The sequence below is a fragment of the Delphinapterus leucas genome, chromosome 1, assembly GCF_059928025.1.
Source record: "Delphinapterus leucas isolate spDelLeu-1000000601 "Yukka" chromosome 1, BTC_Dleu_Yukka2, whole genome shotgun sequence".
Classification (NCBI taxonomy): Eukaryota; Metazoa; Chordata; class Mammalia; order Artiodactyla; family Monodontidae; genus Delphinapterus; species Delphinapterus leucas.
This window is the reverse complement of record NC_143129.1, coordinates 77673860-77692174: the sequence shown is the minus strand read 5'-3', so window position 1 is coordinate 77692174 and position 18315 is coordinate 77673860. Positions and strand designations below refer to the sequence as shown.

Genomic DNA, 18315 nt, shown 5'->3' with positions numbered 1-18315 from the left:
CCGCGCTCCCAATGCAGGGGGCCCCGGGTTCTATCCCTGGTCAGGAAACTAGATCCCACGTGCCGCAACTAAGAGTTCACACACCGCAACGAAGATCCCATGTGCCGCAACTAAGACCCGGTGCAGCCAAATAAATAAATATTTTCTTAAAAACATATTTAGAAAATAAATACATAAACAGGATGGGCAGATCTGCAGGGAGCAGGACAGAGCCTGAGGGCCACAGCACGGTCCCTGCAAACCAGTGGTCTCCAAAGCGGAGATTTGGGGGCAGGGGGAGAGGGGTACTGACAAAAAGTATCATGAGAAGCTGGGATGGAGGAAAGAGTAGGAACTAGGTATGTTCCCTAGAAAAAGAGGAGCAGGGGCTGGGAACAGGACAGAAATGGAGGGACACTACAAGGAACTTGGATCTGGCATTCAGTGACCTCACAAAAGAGAAAACACTATTTGACCTACTCGCCCTGAACCCAGCTTCTATCTACTCTTCCCGCCCTGAATCTGCCCACAGGGCTGGATTTGACGAGATGAATGAAAAGCAGTGAATGGAAGCCCTTTCCTTTCCCTCCATCCCTGGAGATGCCGCCTGTTGGAGGTGGTACCCTGCTGCCTTGGCCTGGTGGACAGACATTTCGAATCCTGAGATCTTTATGTCTTGAAATTTCACCCTTCTTCCTCCAGCTGAGACCACCTGGAGTCTGACCTCTTCTCAAAGAATTACCCTCTTTCTGGCCTCTCTGTCATGTCATTCATGGTCTCTGCCCTCTGTGAAAATGGAATCCGCTGGGCTCCTTCTCCCTTAAATCTTCATTCCGTTCCTCAGAAAGTTTTTCTTCTAAATTCCACCCCTTCATGCTGTCAGGTCAATAATTTTCATTCTATCCTTCAAAGAGATGAGGTTTAGCAAGGTTTCCTCAACCCCCTCCCAGAGATAGTCCCTCCGCCTCTTTCTGAAATTCAAGCTGGAGCCCCTGTGGTTGTGTTCCTTTCCTTGCCCCTCCTTCCATCAGTTCTCTCCCAGCCCCCTCCCATCTTTCACTAGGCTCCTGAGCTCAGGAAATGGTGCAAGGGAGCAACCAGGGCTGGGTCTCACACAATGGCTTTATTTAGCCCCAGAATGAGATCACATCGTGTCACATCACTGCTTCCGCTGAGCACAGATAGGAGATTCTGAAATAGGTCTGAGATCAGATGCTTGAGATGGGGGCAGGGGAGGAAAGCAAGAAGGGGCTCTAAGTCACTTTACTTTTCTTCCTGCCTCTGGACCAGATGGTTTTCCCATCGACACAGACCATCAGCGTCTCGTGATTCCTCCTCTGAGTGTGTGACCTCCACCAATTGCCCTAGTCATCAGTGATTCATTAGACACTCTACCGTGTGCTGAGATGGGAGCATACAATATTTTAACAGAGAGAAATCTCTCTCTCTCTCTCTTTTTTGGGTTGCACCACACGGCATGCGGGATCTTAGTTCCCCAACCAGGGATTGAACGCGTGCCCACTGCAGTGGAAGCTCAGAGTCTTAACTGCTGGACCGCCAGGGAAATACTGAGAGAAATCTCTCTTATTCAAAACTCTGAGACCATAATTTCTTCAGGGTGCTTTGAAGTTCATCAGATTTGCTAGCTCTGCCACCTTCATAAGCCACATGACCTTGGGAACTTGCTTATTTAATGTTTTTGAGCTTCAGGATCATCTGTAAAATGGGAATGGTAATACTACCTTGTAAGGATATTGAAAGACTTGATAATGTATGTAATACAACAATGTGCTTGGCACATATTGGGTACTTAGTAAATGCTACTATTATTTTTGTTGTTACTATTATTATTTAGAAGCAGAGAGAAGGCAGAGCATAGAGAAATGGAGAGCTGGAGAGAGGAATGCCCAAGACAGAAGCAGAAATAGGCATTATATGACGGTTAAAGAAGAGAGAGAGAGAATAGATAACCCACAGGCTGACACTAAAACAACTGTGATGGGGACTCATTAACATAAACAACTTCTGATAGAAAAGAGCACATAACAACCAGAGCAAGGAGGAGCCTGATGAACCCTGATGAACCTGCACTCTTCAAAGAGAAGGGATGGGGCTTCCCTGGTGGCGCAGTGGTTGAGAGTCCACCTGCCGATGCAGGGGACAGGGGTTTGTGCCCCGGTCCGGGAGGATCCCACATGCCGCGGAGCGGCTGGGCCCGTGAGCCATGGCCGCTGAGCCTGCGCTTCCAGAGCCTGTGCTCCGCAACGGGAGAGGCCACAACAGTGAGAGGCCCACGTCCCGCAAAAAAAAAAAAAAAAAAAAAAAAAAAGAGAGAGAAGGGATGGACCATGGCCTCTGGTAGTTTAGAGCACAGGTTGGCAAACTATACCCTGTGGGCCAAATCTGTCCTATTTTCTTTTTTAAATGGTTGGAAAAAAATCAAAAGAAGAATACTACTTTGTGACACATAAAAATTATATGAAATTCAATTTTCAGTGCTCATAAATAAAGGGTTTTTTCTGGGGAACACAGCCATGCTCATTCATTTACATATGGTCTATGGCTGTTTTTGCATTATGACAGCAAAGTTGGTAGTTGCGACAGAGACCATATGGCCCATAAAGCCTAAAATATTTATTATCTGGGTCTCTACAGAAGAAGTTTGCAGACTCTTGATTTAGAGAAGCTGGGCCTCAAAATCTCAGGAAGGAGGAAAAAGAGATCAAAGAGAGACATTAAGGCTCACTGCCCACCAACCAGGTGTCTGCAACCAGCTTAGGGGAGGAGGGACATTGAAGACCCCAGCACACCCATTTCCTAAATAGCACCTGAGCCTACAGGGGGAAGAGGCTTAACCCATGAGTGCCTACAGCACCCTGTGGGATCCTCACAACCATTTCTTGAAATAGATATTATCCCTATTTTACATAGGAAGAAACAGGCAGCACAGAGAGGGAAAGTAACTTGCTCAAGGTCACAGGGCTGTAGGAGGTGGAGCTGAGTTTTCAAAGCAGATGCATCCCAGTGTACAGCCTGAGTTCTCTGAAACAAGAAGGCAACCAATGAGAGCAAGTGGCTAGCTTTGAAAGAAAGCTGGCAATATTGTTATTCACTTCCTCATTCCTGCCCCCTCCACCCCAGCCAAAGAAAGGAAGCAGTTTCCAGAAGAAATTAGATGGGGATTCCAAAAAATTAAATTTGTCCTTTCTACTCCCTCTGCATCTTAGAAATCTGAATGAGGTGATGGGGGGGGCAGGCAGGGCCCTGCTTCTGTTTGCTGCCAGCGAACACTGGGGGTAGGAACTGCTGATAGCAACCACACAGCTAGGCACAGGGGACAGTGGGCAAGGCTAGTGGGCCCCTTCGCAGCCTAGGGGGCTCCCTGGGTCTGGCTCTGGGGTCCTAAATTTCCCAAAGGGGGCAATAATGTGGAAGACCCGAAAGAACCAGATAATAAAGAACAGGGAGGAAGGGAGAGGCCAGATGGCATGGTCTGCTGGCTTCTCTCCAGGTCTCCTAGCCCTGGGGGAACAGGGTCGTAGAAAACCCTTTGATGGTTCAAAATTTAACCTACCTGCTTCCTCTCCCATAGAAAGTAAACCATTAATCCAACAGTGTCCTGCAAAGAAGACTAAAGCAGGGCTTCAGATGAAGAAGGCCCTGGTAACCACAGTTCCTTCCCACCCCTCCCTGCTCACGAACACACCATTCTACAGCAAGTCATATAGCACCCAAGTCTCTAATTCCTCCTCACCTCACCCTGACCTGGCTACGTCATCGCTCTATTTCTCAGTGTGAGACATATGAGATTTTGCTTGCGTTCAACACTGTATCCTGGAACTCACCCTCCTTCCCTGGCTTTCCTGTCAACTGCCAGAGAGTGGTATCACAATTCCAAAAATCAAAGAAAAGGTAAAGGGTACATAGAGAGGATTCCTTCATTCAGCAAATATTTCTTTAGCACCTACCAGGTGTCAGGCACCAAGACGAGGACCCAGAAGGGTCTATGCACAAACACAGTGGTGAGGCAAGTGTACCACCCCTCTGTGGGACAGGGGCTAGTTCAGGCAAAAGCCATCTGCCCACATCAGCTTTTGGGTTGACTCCTGCTTCCACCTGCTTCCAGGGCCCATAGGGCAGAGTTGTCGATTTTATTGTTAGTACTTAATTCTGGAAGTTCAAAGCTAGAGAGCCAGGCATCCTCAGTCCTCTAATCTAACCATGTCTCCTTACTTTTATTTTTTAAATTTTTACTTATTTATTTTTTTGGCCACACCACACAGCATGTGGGATCTTAGTTCCCCGACCAGGGATCGAACCCATGCCCCCTGCAGTGGAAGTGCAGACTCTAAACCACTGGGCCGCCAGGGAAGTCCCATCATATCTCCTTAAAAGTCAGCCATCGGGAGGGAGACGCAAGAGGGAAGAGATACGGGAACATATGTATATGTATAGCTGATTCACTTTGTTATAGAGCAGAAACTAACACACCATTGTAAAGCAATTATACTCCAATAAAGATGTAAAAAAAAAAAAAAAAAGTCAGCCATCAAGCATCTCAAACACTCACCCTAAATCACCCCCACCTCTTTGATATATTAGGCTCACAAACCAGTCAGGATTTTTGCTGCTTTGGGCTTCCAAGTGTGAGCATCTTTTCTCTTTTTTTTAAAAAAATTTGTTTGCAAACTGAACCTAGGGATCCTATCCTCTTTCTTTCTGCTGGGCCTGTGTGCTTATTCTACCAGAGGCTTGTTGGGACCCAGACTAGCCCATGATGTGTTGGGGCTAGAGAATAAAAGGGGGAAGACCGATCAGTCCACTTCTACCTCCTGTCAGTTTCTTGGCATGCGTTCTGGGTGCCATGCCAGCAGGGTGGGGCAAGAGAGGGGCTGAGGTTCAGAGGCACACACCTGAGAAGACTTTGGCCACTGAGTCCCAAGGAGTTAACCCATCAGATCCCAGGGAACAGCTAAAGGTAGTGGGTGAACTAAGGAGCCCCTAATCTGAATGGATGGGGTATTCTGGAATCTGGAAGCCCCTGGCTCTCAGGTATGAGTTTGTGGCCCTTTAAATCTCACAGTTAACCACCAGGGATAAAGGGAATAATGTCAGGGCCTAGAGGAAGGGGACCCAGGGTGAATTAGGATTTAAAGTTTTAAAATTCTAGCCATCCTGTTTGTCCATACCTCCTGTCTTAATGGTGCCAGATAAACTTGAGTCTGAATCCCAGTCCTATAATCTACCTCTTAATCGATGAGTGTTAGTTATTTAACTCCTCTAAACCTCAACTTTAATATGGGGATTATGATATGCTAACCCCATAGGACTGTGAGGATTAAGAATGTATATAAAGGGGGCCTCCCTGGTGGCTCAGTAGTTAAGAATCTGCCTGCCAATGCAGGGGACATGGGCTCGAGCCCTGCTCCGGGAAGATCCCACATGCCACGGAGCAACTAAGCCTGTGCACCACAACTACTGAGCCTGTGCTCTAGAGCCCACGTGCCACAACTACCGAGCCCGCGCACCTACAGCCCGTGCCCCGCAACAAGAGAAGCCACCACAATGAGAAGCCTGCACACGAAGAGTAGCCCCCGCTTGACACCACTAAAGAAAGCCCTCGCGCAGCAACAAAGACCCAACGCAGCCAAAAAAAAAAAGGAATGTATATCAGGGAATTCCCTGGCGGTTCAGTGGTTAGGACTCCGTGCTTTCACTGCTGAGGGCCCGGGCTCAATCCCTGGTCAGGGAACTAGTGACACGGCCAAAGAAAGAAAAAAAAGTATATATAAAATCTTTGGCATCACTTGTCCCACAAGTAGTGTTAATTAACTGTTGGCCATTATGGTGATTTCCTATTTGCACACTTGTGCGCACACACACAGAGACACACCCACTCTCAATGCACCCTAGTTAAAAATGGGAGCTGAGGGCTTCCCTGGTGGCTCAGTGGTTGAGAATCCGCCTGCCAATGAAGGGGACACGGGTTCAAGCCCTGGTATGGAAAGATCCCACATGCCACGGAGCAACTAAGCCCGTGCGCCACAACTACTAAGCCTGCGCTCTACAGCCCACGTGCCACAACTACTGAGCCTGCGTGCCACAACTACTGAAGCCCACGGGCCTAGAGCCCGTGCTCTGCAACAAGAAGCCACCGCAATGAGAAGCCCGCACACCGCAGTGAAGAGTACCCCCGCTCGCAGCAACCAAAGAAAGCCCGCGCACAGCAACGAAGACCTAATGCAGCCCAAAATAAAAATTAATAAAATTTTTTTAAAAAAGGGAGCTGATGGGACTTCCGTGGTGGCGCAGTGGTTAAGAATCTGCCTGCCAATGCAGGGGACACGGGTTCAAGCCTTGGTCTGGGAAGATCCCACATGTCACAGAGCCACTAAGCCCGTGCGCCACAACTACTGAGCCTGCGCTCTAGAGCCTGCGAACCAAAACTACTGAGCCCGTGTGCCACAACTACTGAAGCCCAAGCACCTAGAACCTGTGCTTCGCAACAAGAGAAGCCACTGCAATGAGAAGCCTGCTCACTGTAATGAAGAGTAGCCCCCACTCGCTGCAACTAGAGAAAGCCCACGCGCATCAACGAAGACCCAATGCAGCCAAAAATTAATTTTTTTTTTTTTTTTTTTAAAAAGGCAGCTGAATGCAGGAGACTGGTAGAGAATTGTTCTGTCACTTCCTGGGGGTGCTGAGGGGTTCCTGAAGATCTCTGCTTCTGGGAAATGCCCACTGATGCGGTAAGGACTCAGGGAAAGGGAGAGGGAAACTCACCAGACTTGGGAGATATCCCAAAGATGGGAGACCTGTTCTTGCCTTCAGTTGGTGACTGCAGTATAGGAAGAAGTCCCACTTCAGACAGCCCCTCTAAGAATCCAGTCCAGGACCTTAATGGGGGTGCCTCTTTCTTGGTCCTTTTAAGGGAATTGCTCATGGTCCAGAAGTTTGCATAGGAGACAGGGGGGACTCATTCCAGTCCAGATCAGCTGCCTCTCCAACTACTCTAGCCCTTCCCTTCCCCGCCCTACTTCAAACACCCTAGACAGTGCTGTGCCCAGACCTTTAACCCCTTGGGTGCCGTTGCTGGTCCCGAGGATTCCTGGGTTCCCCATCTTCAGCATCCCCCAAAGGGCAGCCCCCGGATTCAGGCACACGTAGGAACAGATACAGGAAACCAAGCTGGGGTCACCCTGAGGGGAGAGTATGTGGGAACCTGACATCCCAGGGAAACTTCACCCGCCCTCCAGCTGAGACAGGGTGGAACTGAGGGGAAAAAAGAAGACAACTCAGGGAAAGGCCCACAGCTGGAACCCTACTTAACAGCGAGGTCCTACTAGGGTCAGGGAGGTCCTTTGCTCTCTCTCAAATTTGGTTTCAAAATGCTTGTCGTTCCCTTTAAGAGGCAGGTTACAGTAGGGGGAGGAGGACAGACTGTATTTTCTGTGATGAAAGTACAGGGAGGAGCGATGACAAGGGCAGCTACATCAGAGGAGGACCCTCCTTCAGCCAACAGGAACAGGGTGAGCAGGCAGCTTGGCACACACCCGGCTCCCAACTCCCGGCGTGTTGTGGATACCAGGCACAGGATATCTGACTGGCTCTCCACCCCCTTCCCTGATAACAGCTTCTAGGGGCACTGACTCACCCTCACCGCTTCCCTGGGGCAGAGGATGGAGTGGGCAGACGTTGGACTTCCTGCGGTATTGGGGAGCCTCCTCCCTGATGGGCCTCGTGGTCCAGGGGAAAGGACATGTTGGAATTGGAAGAGCTTGGCTGCCTCTGCCAACTCACAAGTTAAGGGGCCTTGGAGAAGTTCCCTAGGAGCCTCATTTCCTCCTCTGTAAAATGGGGATAGTAAATGAGATATGTACAAATAGTGGAACATAAATGCTGGGCCCATAACTGTTACTCAATAGATATGCTAGCTGCCACTTGCTGTGTCCTTGGATAAACCACTCCACTCCGCCTTTCCTGATCTATTAAATGAGATTAAATTAGGTGATCTACGGTCTAGCCTTGCTCTAAAACCCTCCCTCTGCGTGAGAGGAAGAGGGCAGTTGTTGCCAGATGTGGAAACTGTGTGCCCTTTCCTACCTGGCTGGGCTCCAAACCACATGAGTGACAGTGGTTGTTTCTCACTTCACAAGAATACAGGGGAAACAGCTGCCTGTTTTACTGGTGTAGGGTCCTCAGAAATTCTCTAATTTAACAATCCTGGGATTGTCCAAATGAGGACACAGGCTCCGAGCGGGGGTGGGTGTGTGTGATTTACCTGAGGTCTGCCAGCCAGTGAGTGGCAGAACTGGGGCTGGGATCCAGCACTGCTGCCTCTGTGGTCAGTGCTGCTTCCACCACCCTGAGCCGCTCTCTCGAGGGATCCAGCCCAGATAACTTCCCACCCTGTCACCAAGCCTCTGCTTTATCCACAGCTTCTTGGGAATCCTTATACCCGTTTCCAATTAACTTTTGTCAGGTGAAGTCCCAAAGCCTAGTATGTGAAAGGGGTGGTAATCTGGGCCCTGGATCCTCCTGGTACCAGGGCTGGGTGTGGGTGAGCGGGTGCCAGCTAAAAGTTTGGACGACGTGGGAGGGATAGAGGGCTAGTTTCCAGCGGGAGGAGGGGATCTGGAACACGCTGAGAGCTGGGTTGCTATCTGTTTTGCCTTTTAGGGAGGAAGCCCTCAGTTTGGGTACTCAATCTCCAGGAAGGATGTAGGGCCAGTGCTTGCTTTCCCTCTCCCTTGCAGACCTGCATGAAATCTGGAGATCAGGGGTCACATGTCCCTAGGGCAGCTTCCATTAGAGTGAAGTACCGTCTGCTACTCATCCTCCATTAAGTTACCTCAAGAAGAGGGCTCAATCCTAAGGCAACTACTCCAGCTGAGTCTTGCCATCTATAGATTTGAGAGGCTTATATTCTTCAATGCTACTACTTAAGGGAGGCTCAAATTCCATCCTGACTCCAAGGAATTTGATCTCTCGAGAGATGGAAGTATCTAGTTTTGGCCTTTTTTCAAGGTGCCGGTGACACTGCCTTCACAATGCTTCTCTTGTCATCTGGGTCAGACCTGGGTTCCCCCCTAGTCTCCTCTGTAACAAGGGCCAGGACACAAAATGCTGAGTTCTGCAAGGAAAGGTAAAGACTGCCCCAGCTTTCAGAAAAGGAGTATCTCCCAGAGCTCAGACTGAGGGAGAAATCTCTTATGTTACCTTCCCAAGTTATGAAGTTTATCCTACCCTTTAAACCAGAGCCCCCCTCCTATAGGTTAACTCCTCACTGTGTTTTCAGTGGACACTACACAGATGGCAAATAGTGTGTTGGTCCAAAGACCAACAGTTCATAGTCCTAGAGGAAGACGATACATTATCAAACTAGCTCCCTCTTCCTTCCCTATGCTTGCTCTCAACCCCAAGCTTCTGACCCACTGTCTTTCTCCCCATTCTCTTGAGCAAGTCCCAGGTCTCCACCAGGAACACAATGAACCAAAGCAAATATATCCTTCTTGCCCTCTGACCTGGCCAGTCCTGGGGTGTCCGAGCCGTAGGCCCTGAAAGAGGGATGTGAGCTGGTGGAGGGCTACTCCATTTGGAGCCTCCCGTTGTCTCCAGGTCCTTTTCATCCTTCTTGGGGCCCAGAGGCTCCGAAGGCTGGGCGAAGGAAAGGTTAAACTGGTTGGGCAGCACTCTCCCCCCGCCCCCCCACCAGAATCTAAGCTGGGAAACTTGGTGACAGGAACAAAGCGGGTGTTTGTTGGGTTTCTCTCCTGCCTGGGAGGCTGTTCTCGGACCACGGCATTCCTGGGTTGGACAGAGTCAGCTCAGCGTGGCTTCTCCCCACTGCTATCGCCGCAATACCCACTGCCTTTCCAGAGGCCATGCTTAGGTAACAACTCAGGGGATACAGGCGCTTCTGCCTGGCCTGAGCTCAAAGCAGAGGCATTAAAAATAAGTTCAAGATGGGACTTCCCTGGCAGTCCAGTAGTTAAGACTCCACGCTTCCACTGAAGGGGACACAGGTTCAATCCCTGGTCGGGGAACCGGGATCCTGCATACCCCGCAATGTGGCCAAAATAATAAGTTCAAGCTCGAGAAAAGCTAGCTCTTAAACAGAGGAAGGGCTAGAATCAGGCATAAGAGAGAGTTTCTCAAGAACAGTCAGTGAATAAATCACCCCTAGAAGGTATCCCGGGGCATGAGAACAACTGCAGAACACTTTTCCCCATTCTCTCCTCTACTGTGGAGAGGGGCTCACAGGCAAGGAAGGTTTAGGGGAACATATGGTGACTGATGAGATCAGAGGGAAATAAGGGATGGAAGCAAAGGTGTTCAGAAGGGAGGGTGCAGGGGGTGGGATATCTCTGTGGGAACAGGACCTACAATCCCTAGAGCAAGGAGGCAGAAATTCAGCTCACTTGCCCAGGAGCCTGGGAAGTCAGGGCCTGAGTAGCAACAGCAACCTGAGCTCATCCAGGTGATGGGAAAACAGACAAGGCAGGGTGGCATTTGTTTTTATTAGAAAACCCCATTTGGTAAGAGCTTCCCTAAGCCAGCACAGAGACTGGGTAGCCTCCAAGAGTCCCATAGCTTTCATCTTATCTTCCACCCTCTTCTGAGAGGGGAGGGTGGGGGACGGGGTGGTGTCAGGCAGTCTCCGAAGTGCCCCCTCCTGGACCCCTGAGAGAGTTCACATCACCAGCAATGTACCCTGCGGCACCTCGGTGGTGCACCACAGGGCCCCTAGGCTCAAGGAGGTTGCCAAAGGCTTTCCTGTTTGTATGGCTTCACGATGGAACCAAGGAGGCTCTCAAAGACTCCAAGGTCTGGTCCTTCGCTCTGGTTGAGAGCAGGGCAGGATCAAGGAGGTGGCCAAGGGCTAAGGGAGAAGAGATTGCATTTGAGATACCCTTTGGAGTCTGGAAAGCACCTGTATTCCTTGGGAAGGGAGGACTGGAAGCCCCACTCAGTTCTTCTTGGTTTTGGGGGTGTCATATTTCCTCTTGCTGGAATACCACAACAGCAGGGGGATGCCGATGGAAGGGAGAGTCATGACCCCGAAGGCTGCCCAGTCCAGCTGTGGAAGACAAAGGCCTTGCTTAGAAGTCTGGATTAGGACACAGGAGGGGACCAGGAAGGAAGGGGTCCAATGAGAAAGGGAGCAGTCCAGCCCAAATTTTAAGCAGAACCTTCGCAGGAAGGTTCCTCTCTGGCTACTCTAGACACAGAATGGCTCGCTAAAGACTAATCTATATCTTTTGAGCTATGAAACCAAAGGTCTCACCTGACCCAACCCAATCTGGAAGAGAAGCTTCTCTCTTCCAAACAATCTTTGAGGAGGGAGATGCCCAGGTCTTGCCCTAACAGTCAAGCCTCCTGCGACCTAACCCCTGCCCCCACCTCCAGCTCTCTCTTCCATTCCTCTGTCTCACATTCTGCCTCTCTGGCCTCACTAAACTACCTGCCATTCCTGGATTGCACCATGCTTTTTCTCACTTCTGAGCTACTCCCTCTTGCTAGGGTGCCTCCCCTTCCTTACCTCCTCTTTAATAAGTTAAACCTCCCTCCTCCAGAAAATCCTCCCCGACTCTCAAAGACCAGGTTAGGTGTTCCTGTTGCATCTCCTCCAGAGCCTTGTATATGATCTCTACCACAGCACTCTTCCCCCACTGACTTGCGCTGAAGCCTCTATGAGCCCATAAGATCTTTAATGGAAGGGACTGTGTCTTGCGTTGCTTTCTCAAAGCAAAGCACAGAATTGAGCATGTAATTAGGAACCTCATAATTATTCCCTGAATGAATGAATAAATGAATCTCCTCATTCAGTACTTTAGGCAAATCTTCAAAGAATTCTCCCCTAGACTAGACTACACCAAAGTTCCCATTTAACCTTCCCGATGCTCTGCGACTCTTTTAATCTAAGCAGATATACTTTTAATCCTCGAATTAGACCCAGGACTCCAAGATGGAGCTCTACTCAAGGCTGAGCAGAGAAAAAGGGCAGCTTTTTTTGGTTCTGGCAATTGTGATCCCATTGCCAAAAATCTCTAACCGTGGTTAAATCAGGATATTTGATGGCTTTGTGTATCAGACATCAAAACACAGATATGACAAGAACCAACCAACTAAACATATCTTCTAAGGAAGCCACACGGTCCCAGAACTAAAAGCGTGTTCTACTCCCAGGGGAATGCCAAGAAGACTGTAAAGCTTACAAAATGGGGGGAGAATCTCCTATCAAACTCCCTCTGAGCCAGGATTCCTCCCTGTCCGGGTGCACTGGTAAAGCCAATCTGAAAAGCAGAAAAGAAGGGAATTAAGGCAAGTCTCCAGCTCTTTCTCATCTGGGAAAGGGCAGTTCCAACCAACCCAGTTCTAAGCAATAGATTCTTAGCTCCCAAAGGCCCAAGAAAGCAACAAGATGAGGAAAAGTTTTTGAACTAGAGAGAGTTGGATTCTTAGTGTGTTGTAAAGATGAGTAAATTAGGAGCCAGGAGACACATGATGAGCATTTACTAAAAAAAGGTAGGACAGGTATGCAGCTGAAATTAAAGCCAAATCCTTCTATCTTAGCCTCAGACTCTGGAAAGCGTTGCTCACCACCACTGGCCCCTCTGCCCATGGCAATCATTTCCCCATTCCTCAAGTGGAAACACTCTTCTGTACCTCACAAGTTGACATGGGGCTCAAGCGAACTAATGAGAAGGATTCTGGAAAGTATAAAGCCCTACCCAAATGTACATTACTAGTGGAGGGGCTGAGTCTGCCCCACATTCCTTTGTCTTGGAGAGGAGGCCAAGAGTTTGAAGCGCATTGCAAACAACTTTGTTCTACAGTGGCTGCTGAGCCTTTAATTTTATGTCTTTTAACCCATCAAGGACCAGGTGGAGCCAGAGTCTTAGAGGTGGTTCTAAAAGCACACATGATAGAAGATATGAAAACATAACCAAGATTATAAGAATATGGTTCCACATGGTTTATAAAAAAAAGATAACTCAGAGAGTGCACTGAATGTTTGAGACTCTTGGATTTCTTTTAGCTCTATGGTTGACTCTGTTAAGTCCCTTCCTTACTGTGCACTCACTAAGTAGCCTAAAGCCCATCTGTACTTATAAATTCATGACCCAAGCTTTTTGAGGGCTAGGACAGTTTCTTAATCTGCTTGGTATTTCCTAGAGTCTAGCACCTTGCAGGGGGCTCAATAAATGTCTGCTGACCTTTACATCAATCAGTCAAGAGACTGGTTATCGCTGGGTTTCTATTCTATATGGAAAACAGAAAGAAATCTAAGACAAAGTCCCTTGCTTCAAGGAGTTTATAATTAAACTGGGAGATGGGAGTGAGGGAAAGACCTAGATACAGGAAAGAGAACTAATAAAGATGGTCAATAATTAAATGTTCAAGTGGCATAGACTATAAGAGCTCTAGAAGTTTAGATGCAGTCAGTGACTGTTTAGCGAAAGAATGAGTAGGAAAGAGCGATATGAATTGTAAAAGCAGAAGACAGAATCAAGGAGATGCAGCTCAGAGCTAGGTCTTGAGGAGGCTTTGGATAATGAAGCAGAGGAGAGAGAGTACAGAGAGTACTTCAAGCAGAGACCAAAGGCAAAGTGGAAAGAAGGAGCACTGAGAGCGGGGGAGGTGCCACAGGAAGGAGCTTGGTCTAATTAGGACGGAGGGTCTTCGAGGGTAGAGAGAGGAAGGGAGAGGCAGAACACAGTGAGAATGCTGGAGGGTACGGCGAGAAGAGGCAGGAAACTCAGCCTTGCTGCAAGAAGCAGGGGCGTTCTAAGCAAGGGAAAGATACAGACACAGCGGAGACCAGGAATCATCTGATGGCAGCACAGAAGACAGATGGGAAAGACAATGATGGCAATAAACTGGGCAGCACATGACACTGTACAGATTAAAAGTGAAGCGGAAGGGAATGCTACAGTACTCCCCTCCCATTCATTTCAATTGCTTGATTCTGAGACTTTATAATTTGAAACATACTTCCTTCCTATTTGAAACATACTTCCTTCCTATGATGATATCTCAAGTTTTTGGTCCTTCTTATCTTCCTCAGAATTTAGCACCTGCTCTGGAGATTTTCTGCAAGAGTTTTCAAAGGAAGGCAGAGCTGAGCCCCATCCAGCTAAGGGTTTGGGTAACTCACCACAACGGGCCCATCCTCCTGGGCCAGATAAGTAATAGTTGCTGAGGTGAAGTTGAAATAACCAGCCTTGAGAGGGCGCAGGACCACGGTGTGGGAAACGTTGCTAGCACTGACCCAAAAGTTAAGGAGGGAAAAAGATGAAGCTACAGTTGTAACAAACTTTCAACTTAGGGACTAAACACACCATTCACAAAAAGAGTTGCCAACACATGTAATGATTTCACATCCGCAATATACTGCGAAAATAATAAACACAGGCTTTTTTTCTAAGCCTGAAGTATGTGGTATAATATGATGTCTTTCTAGCCAAGTCTGAAGGGATCTATGACATACTCAGTATTGAGGTGTTTAAATTAAACTTTTAAAGCAATATAGGTTATGGATGAAAAATTAGTCACTTAAGGTCACAGAAAACCTTTTGCTGCCTAAAACTGCAGGAAGTTCTTGAAAATATAAAACAAAACCCCCCAAAACCCAAAGAGAACACTTACCCTTGCCAGAAAATCTAAATATACTTTAAATCACAGGGAAAACAAATAATCTAATTCGAAACACTCAGGAGGGCTTCCCTGGTGGCGCAGTGGTTGAGAGTCCGCCTGCCGATGCAGGGGACACGGGTTCGTGCCCCAGTCTGGGAAGATCCCACATGCCACGGAGCGGCTGGGCCCGTGAGCCATGGCCGCTGAGCCTGCGTGTCCAAAGCCTGTGCTCCGCAACAGGAGAGGCCACAACAGTGAGAGGCCCGCGTACCGCAAAAAAAAAACAAAAACACTCAGGAAATAACCAGTAGATCCGAATAAGGGATTTATTGAAAAAGAGTCTTTAAAAGGTCACCCAGGGGATTTCCCTGGTGGTCCAGTGGTAAAGAATCCACCTTACGATGCAGGGGACGCGAGTTCAATCCCTGGTCAGGGAACTAAGATCCCACGTGCCACAACTTCTGAACTCGTGCGCCTCAACTAGAGCCCACATGCCACTAACTACAGAGCCCAAGTGCCCTGGAGCCTGTGCGCTACAGCTAGAGAAGAGAAAACCCACACGCCACAACCAGAGAGAAGTCAACGCACCACAACAAAGATCCCTTGTGCCGCAACTAAGACCCAACGCAGCCAAAAAAAGAAAAAAGAGTCACCCAGGTCCTCCACCTAGCATCCCACTGAATTTCTTTTTTTTTTAAATAAATTTATTTATTTATTTTATTTTTGGCTGCATTGGGTCTTTGTTGCTGTCCGCGGCTTTCTCTACTTGCAGCGAACGGGGGCTACTCTTCCTTGCGTTGCATGGGCTTCTAACTGTGGTGGCTTCTCTTGTTGCGGAGCACAGGCTCTAGGCGTGCAGGCTTCAGTAGCTGTGGCTTGCGGGCTCTAGAGCACAAGCTCAGTAGTTGCGGCGCATGGGCTTAGCTGCTCCATGGCATGTGGGATCTTCCCAGACCAGGGCTGGAACCCATGTCTCCTGCATTGGCAGGCGGATTCTTAACCACTGCGCCACCAGGGAAGCCCCCCCACTGAATTTCTTTTAAAAGCACCTTAAACATCCTCGCCCAGCCACAAACATCTGTCTACATTCTCCCGATACAGAATGTTTTAGAACTCTATGACCTGAACTTCAGGAACCTCCTTCCTCAGGCCCACCCTAAATCATGCTCACACAATTCTCACCAGTCTCTCTTGCCCCATCTTATCCAGAGTGGCGACAAGAATGACCCTGCTGATTTGCTTCAACATTACCGCCCTCCCACCCACCACCACCAGCCTTCATCACCCAGTGTCAAGAGGATACGGAGCAATTCGGTCCCATTTGACGTTGAGCATTCCAGAGACAATGCCAAAGTCTTCTGGAGGGAAGGAATCATCAGATAATTCCACATCTAATGCAGCACTAGAAAAGGGAGGAAACGAAGAAAGGTTAGCAATGGGTATAAAATTAAAGGAATCAGCAATCAAATCTGCCTGCCTGTCCTAAAAAATCAGAACTTTAAAAGACAGATGTGAGTCACAGTTATCTGGGTTTGTTGCACTGAAGAATCCCAGCCAAGGCCTGGATTCTGGGCACCAAAATACTCAAATATCTAGGAAAGAATGGGCCTGAATCCGTTTTTGCCCCAATTTCTTCTCACGTGTGTGTGTGTGTGTGTGTGTGTGTGTAAGGAGGGGAAGAGGAGCAAGATGCATGTGGAAAAGAACATTAAAGGGAATAAAGTGAAAAAAAGACAACAAAAATGCTAATGAAAGAAAGGAAGCTGAAACTAAACCCCTGAGGTAACGAAGGATCATACATTTTCTGCCTTCTCATCTTCCTCTCCCTGTTTCACCACAATTTTTGCTTCTTCCCCACTCTGAAACTCTTCCAGCTCAAAAAGTGGAAGATGGTTTCCTGTAGCTTAGGTAAGAATGTCCTCCTCTTCCAGAAGTAGATCCAGCAGTATATTCATTCACTCATGATATCTGTTGCTGGAAATCTCCCAAAGATAAATCACTGTTGGTCCCTGTTCCCAGCTGGGAAATCTAAGAAACCTGAAAAGGGCCCAACCTATAGCTCCAGGGCCTCCTTACCTTGAGCCAACATTGTAGATGTTGTACTGTAAGGTCAGGTCTCGCCCCTCCACGGCATATCTGTTCAGCAGTGATTTGGAGGCCAAAAGCCTGGCTCCTTCCTCTGCTTGAGTGACAGCAAATAGAGCCAACGCCAGGAATGCCAGCAGCCTCATCTTTGGAGAAAAAAGCAAAGTGAGCAGTCAACCCAAGCCTGTAAAACCAGCAAGAGCTTCCTGACAGCCCTTTCTTACAAAGTCTATCAAAACTCTTTTGAGCTTATCAAAGCAGCAGCCCCTTCTACAGAGCAGTCTCTAAGGCACCAGCGCCCTGGGTGCTCCCCAACTGGTGCGATCTTCTGAGAGGACTGCATGTGGCCAGACTCCTTAGGCCGCCGGATTTCGGCCGATCTCGGACCTGCAACAGCCTCTAGCTTTCCTTCACGCAGGAGTCCCCCACGGCTGCTGCCTTCCCGCTGCTCCTCCTTCTCCACCAGCTTCCCTGTGATCCCACGCCGCGCTCGCAGGGTCCTCCCCCACGCCCCTGTATCCCATCCTCCATCCTTCCCCCGGGATCCTATTCGTCCTGGCCCTCCACATCCCTTTCTGGGGCCCTCCGAGAGCTCAGTCCGCTCTGCCCCTCCCCTCCTCTTGCCAAGACTACACGTCCTCCCGCCGGCATGCCCTCTCTCCTCCCCGCCCTCCCCGAGCTAACACTCAGCCGCTGAGCGTTGTGCGGACGTGAGACTCCCAGGCTCCCGCTGGCACCCCCAGTGCCTCGGAACTCACCGCGCGCACCCTCAAAGCCTTTTGGGCGGGGGGGGGCGGCCACCAGAACCGGAAGAGAGCGTCAGCATCGGAAAGACCGGAAGTAAGCTCTGGCCGGAAACTTTGGTGATCTGCCCGATGCCTTCTGGGAGTTGTAGTTCATAGACAAGCCCCACCTTTCCCTTTGTAGTACCCGCCCGCCTCTGGGATGCGACAGCTCCCGGAACAGGCTTGTGTGTGTATCCTCCACGCTCTTCTTTCTTTCTTTCCTGTTCTTTCTTTCACGCTTTTATTATTCTGCAGTCTAGAGTGACTTTTCAAGCTGGCTTGCCGTTGCTGTAGATGACCAGCACCTGATTAAGTGCTTTGCGGAACTGGCAGACCCAGAGATTAGGGTCATCTATCTAAAGTGTACTGTCGAACTAGGAATTAGAGAAAAGCTATTTCTCTCGAGGCTACTCTTCGTATTCCCAGGCGAGAAATTTAGTCATCCCCTATATCCAATAAGTCACCAAGCCCTGAACTTTCTTTAGAAGCCCTTTAAGGCCCCGCAAAAGTAGATCCTTTCTTCTCCATTCCCACTGTAACCGCTTTAGTTCATACACGTTGCGGTTGCTGTTTTTCATTGCGATGGTCTCGCTTTCTTGGGCCTTTCCCGGCGCATTTCAATCAGCTACCAGAAAAACTTCCCTAAACAGCATTTTGAACAGTAGACTCTATGTTCAGAGGATGGACTGTGAAGTTAGGCAGTCATGAATTCAAATCTCCCTTCGGTCACTTGCTGTTTAGGTAACCTTAAGGCAAGTGTTACTTCTTTAAATATATATATATACACACATATATATTTATTTATTTATTTGACTGCGCTGGGTCT

General features: G+C 48.8%; 2 protein-coding genes across 4 annotated transcripts in view; both read right to left on the bottom strand.

Moving 5' to 3' along the window:
• The window catches only part of ARHGEF2 (Rho/Rac guanine nucleotide exchange factor 2), a 53295-nt gene extending 43672 nt beyond the window's left edge, over window positions 1-9623 (bottom strand). Inside the window, exon 1 of the mRNA XM_089914009.1 lies at window positions 9504-9623. Coding sequence (XP_089770135.1) covers window positions 9504-9608 — 105 coding nt within the window. The 5' untranslated portion in view covers window positions 9609-9623. The remainder of the gene's footprint in view (window positions 1-9503) is intronic.
• An 857-nt stretch (window positions 9624-10480) lies between these two features.
• On the bottom strand, window positions 10481-17529 carry SSR2 (signal sequence receptor subunit 2). 3 transcript variants are annotated; one of them, XM_022559675.3, is made up of 6 exons: window positions 17463-17529; window positions 16696-16850; window positions 15923-16021; window positions 14141-14249; window positions 12198-12275; window positions 10481-11059 (listed from the first exon to the last, which is right to left on the bottom strand). In XM_022559675.3, exons 2-6 carry the CDS (start codon window positions 16848-16850, stop codon window positions 10949-10951), a joined length of 552 nt encoding a protein of 183 aa, XP_022415383.1. In that variant the 5' UTR covers window positions 17463-17529; the 3' UTR covers window positions 10481-10948. The 3 variants fall into 3 exon arrangements, with proteins under 3 accessions (XP_022415383.1, XP_022415381.1, XP_089770276.1); XM_022559673.2 differs by lacking the exon at window positions 17463-17529 and adding an exon at window positions 17389-17458; XM_089914150.1 differs by lacking the exon at window positions 12198-12275.
• Window positions 17530-18315: the final 786 nt, after the last annotated feature.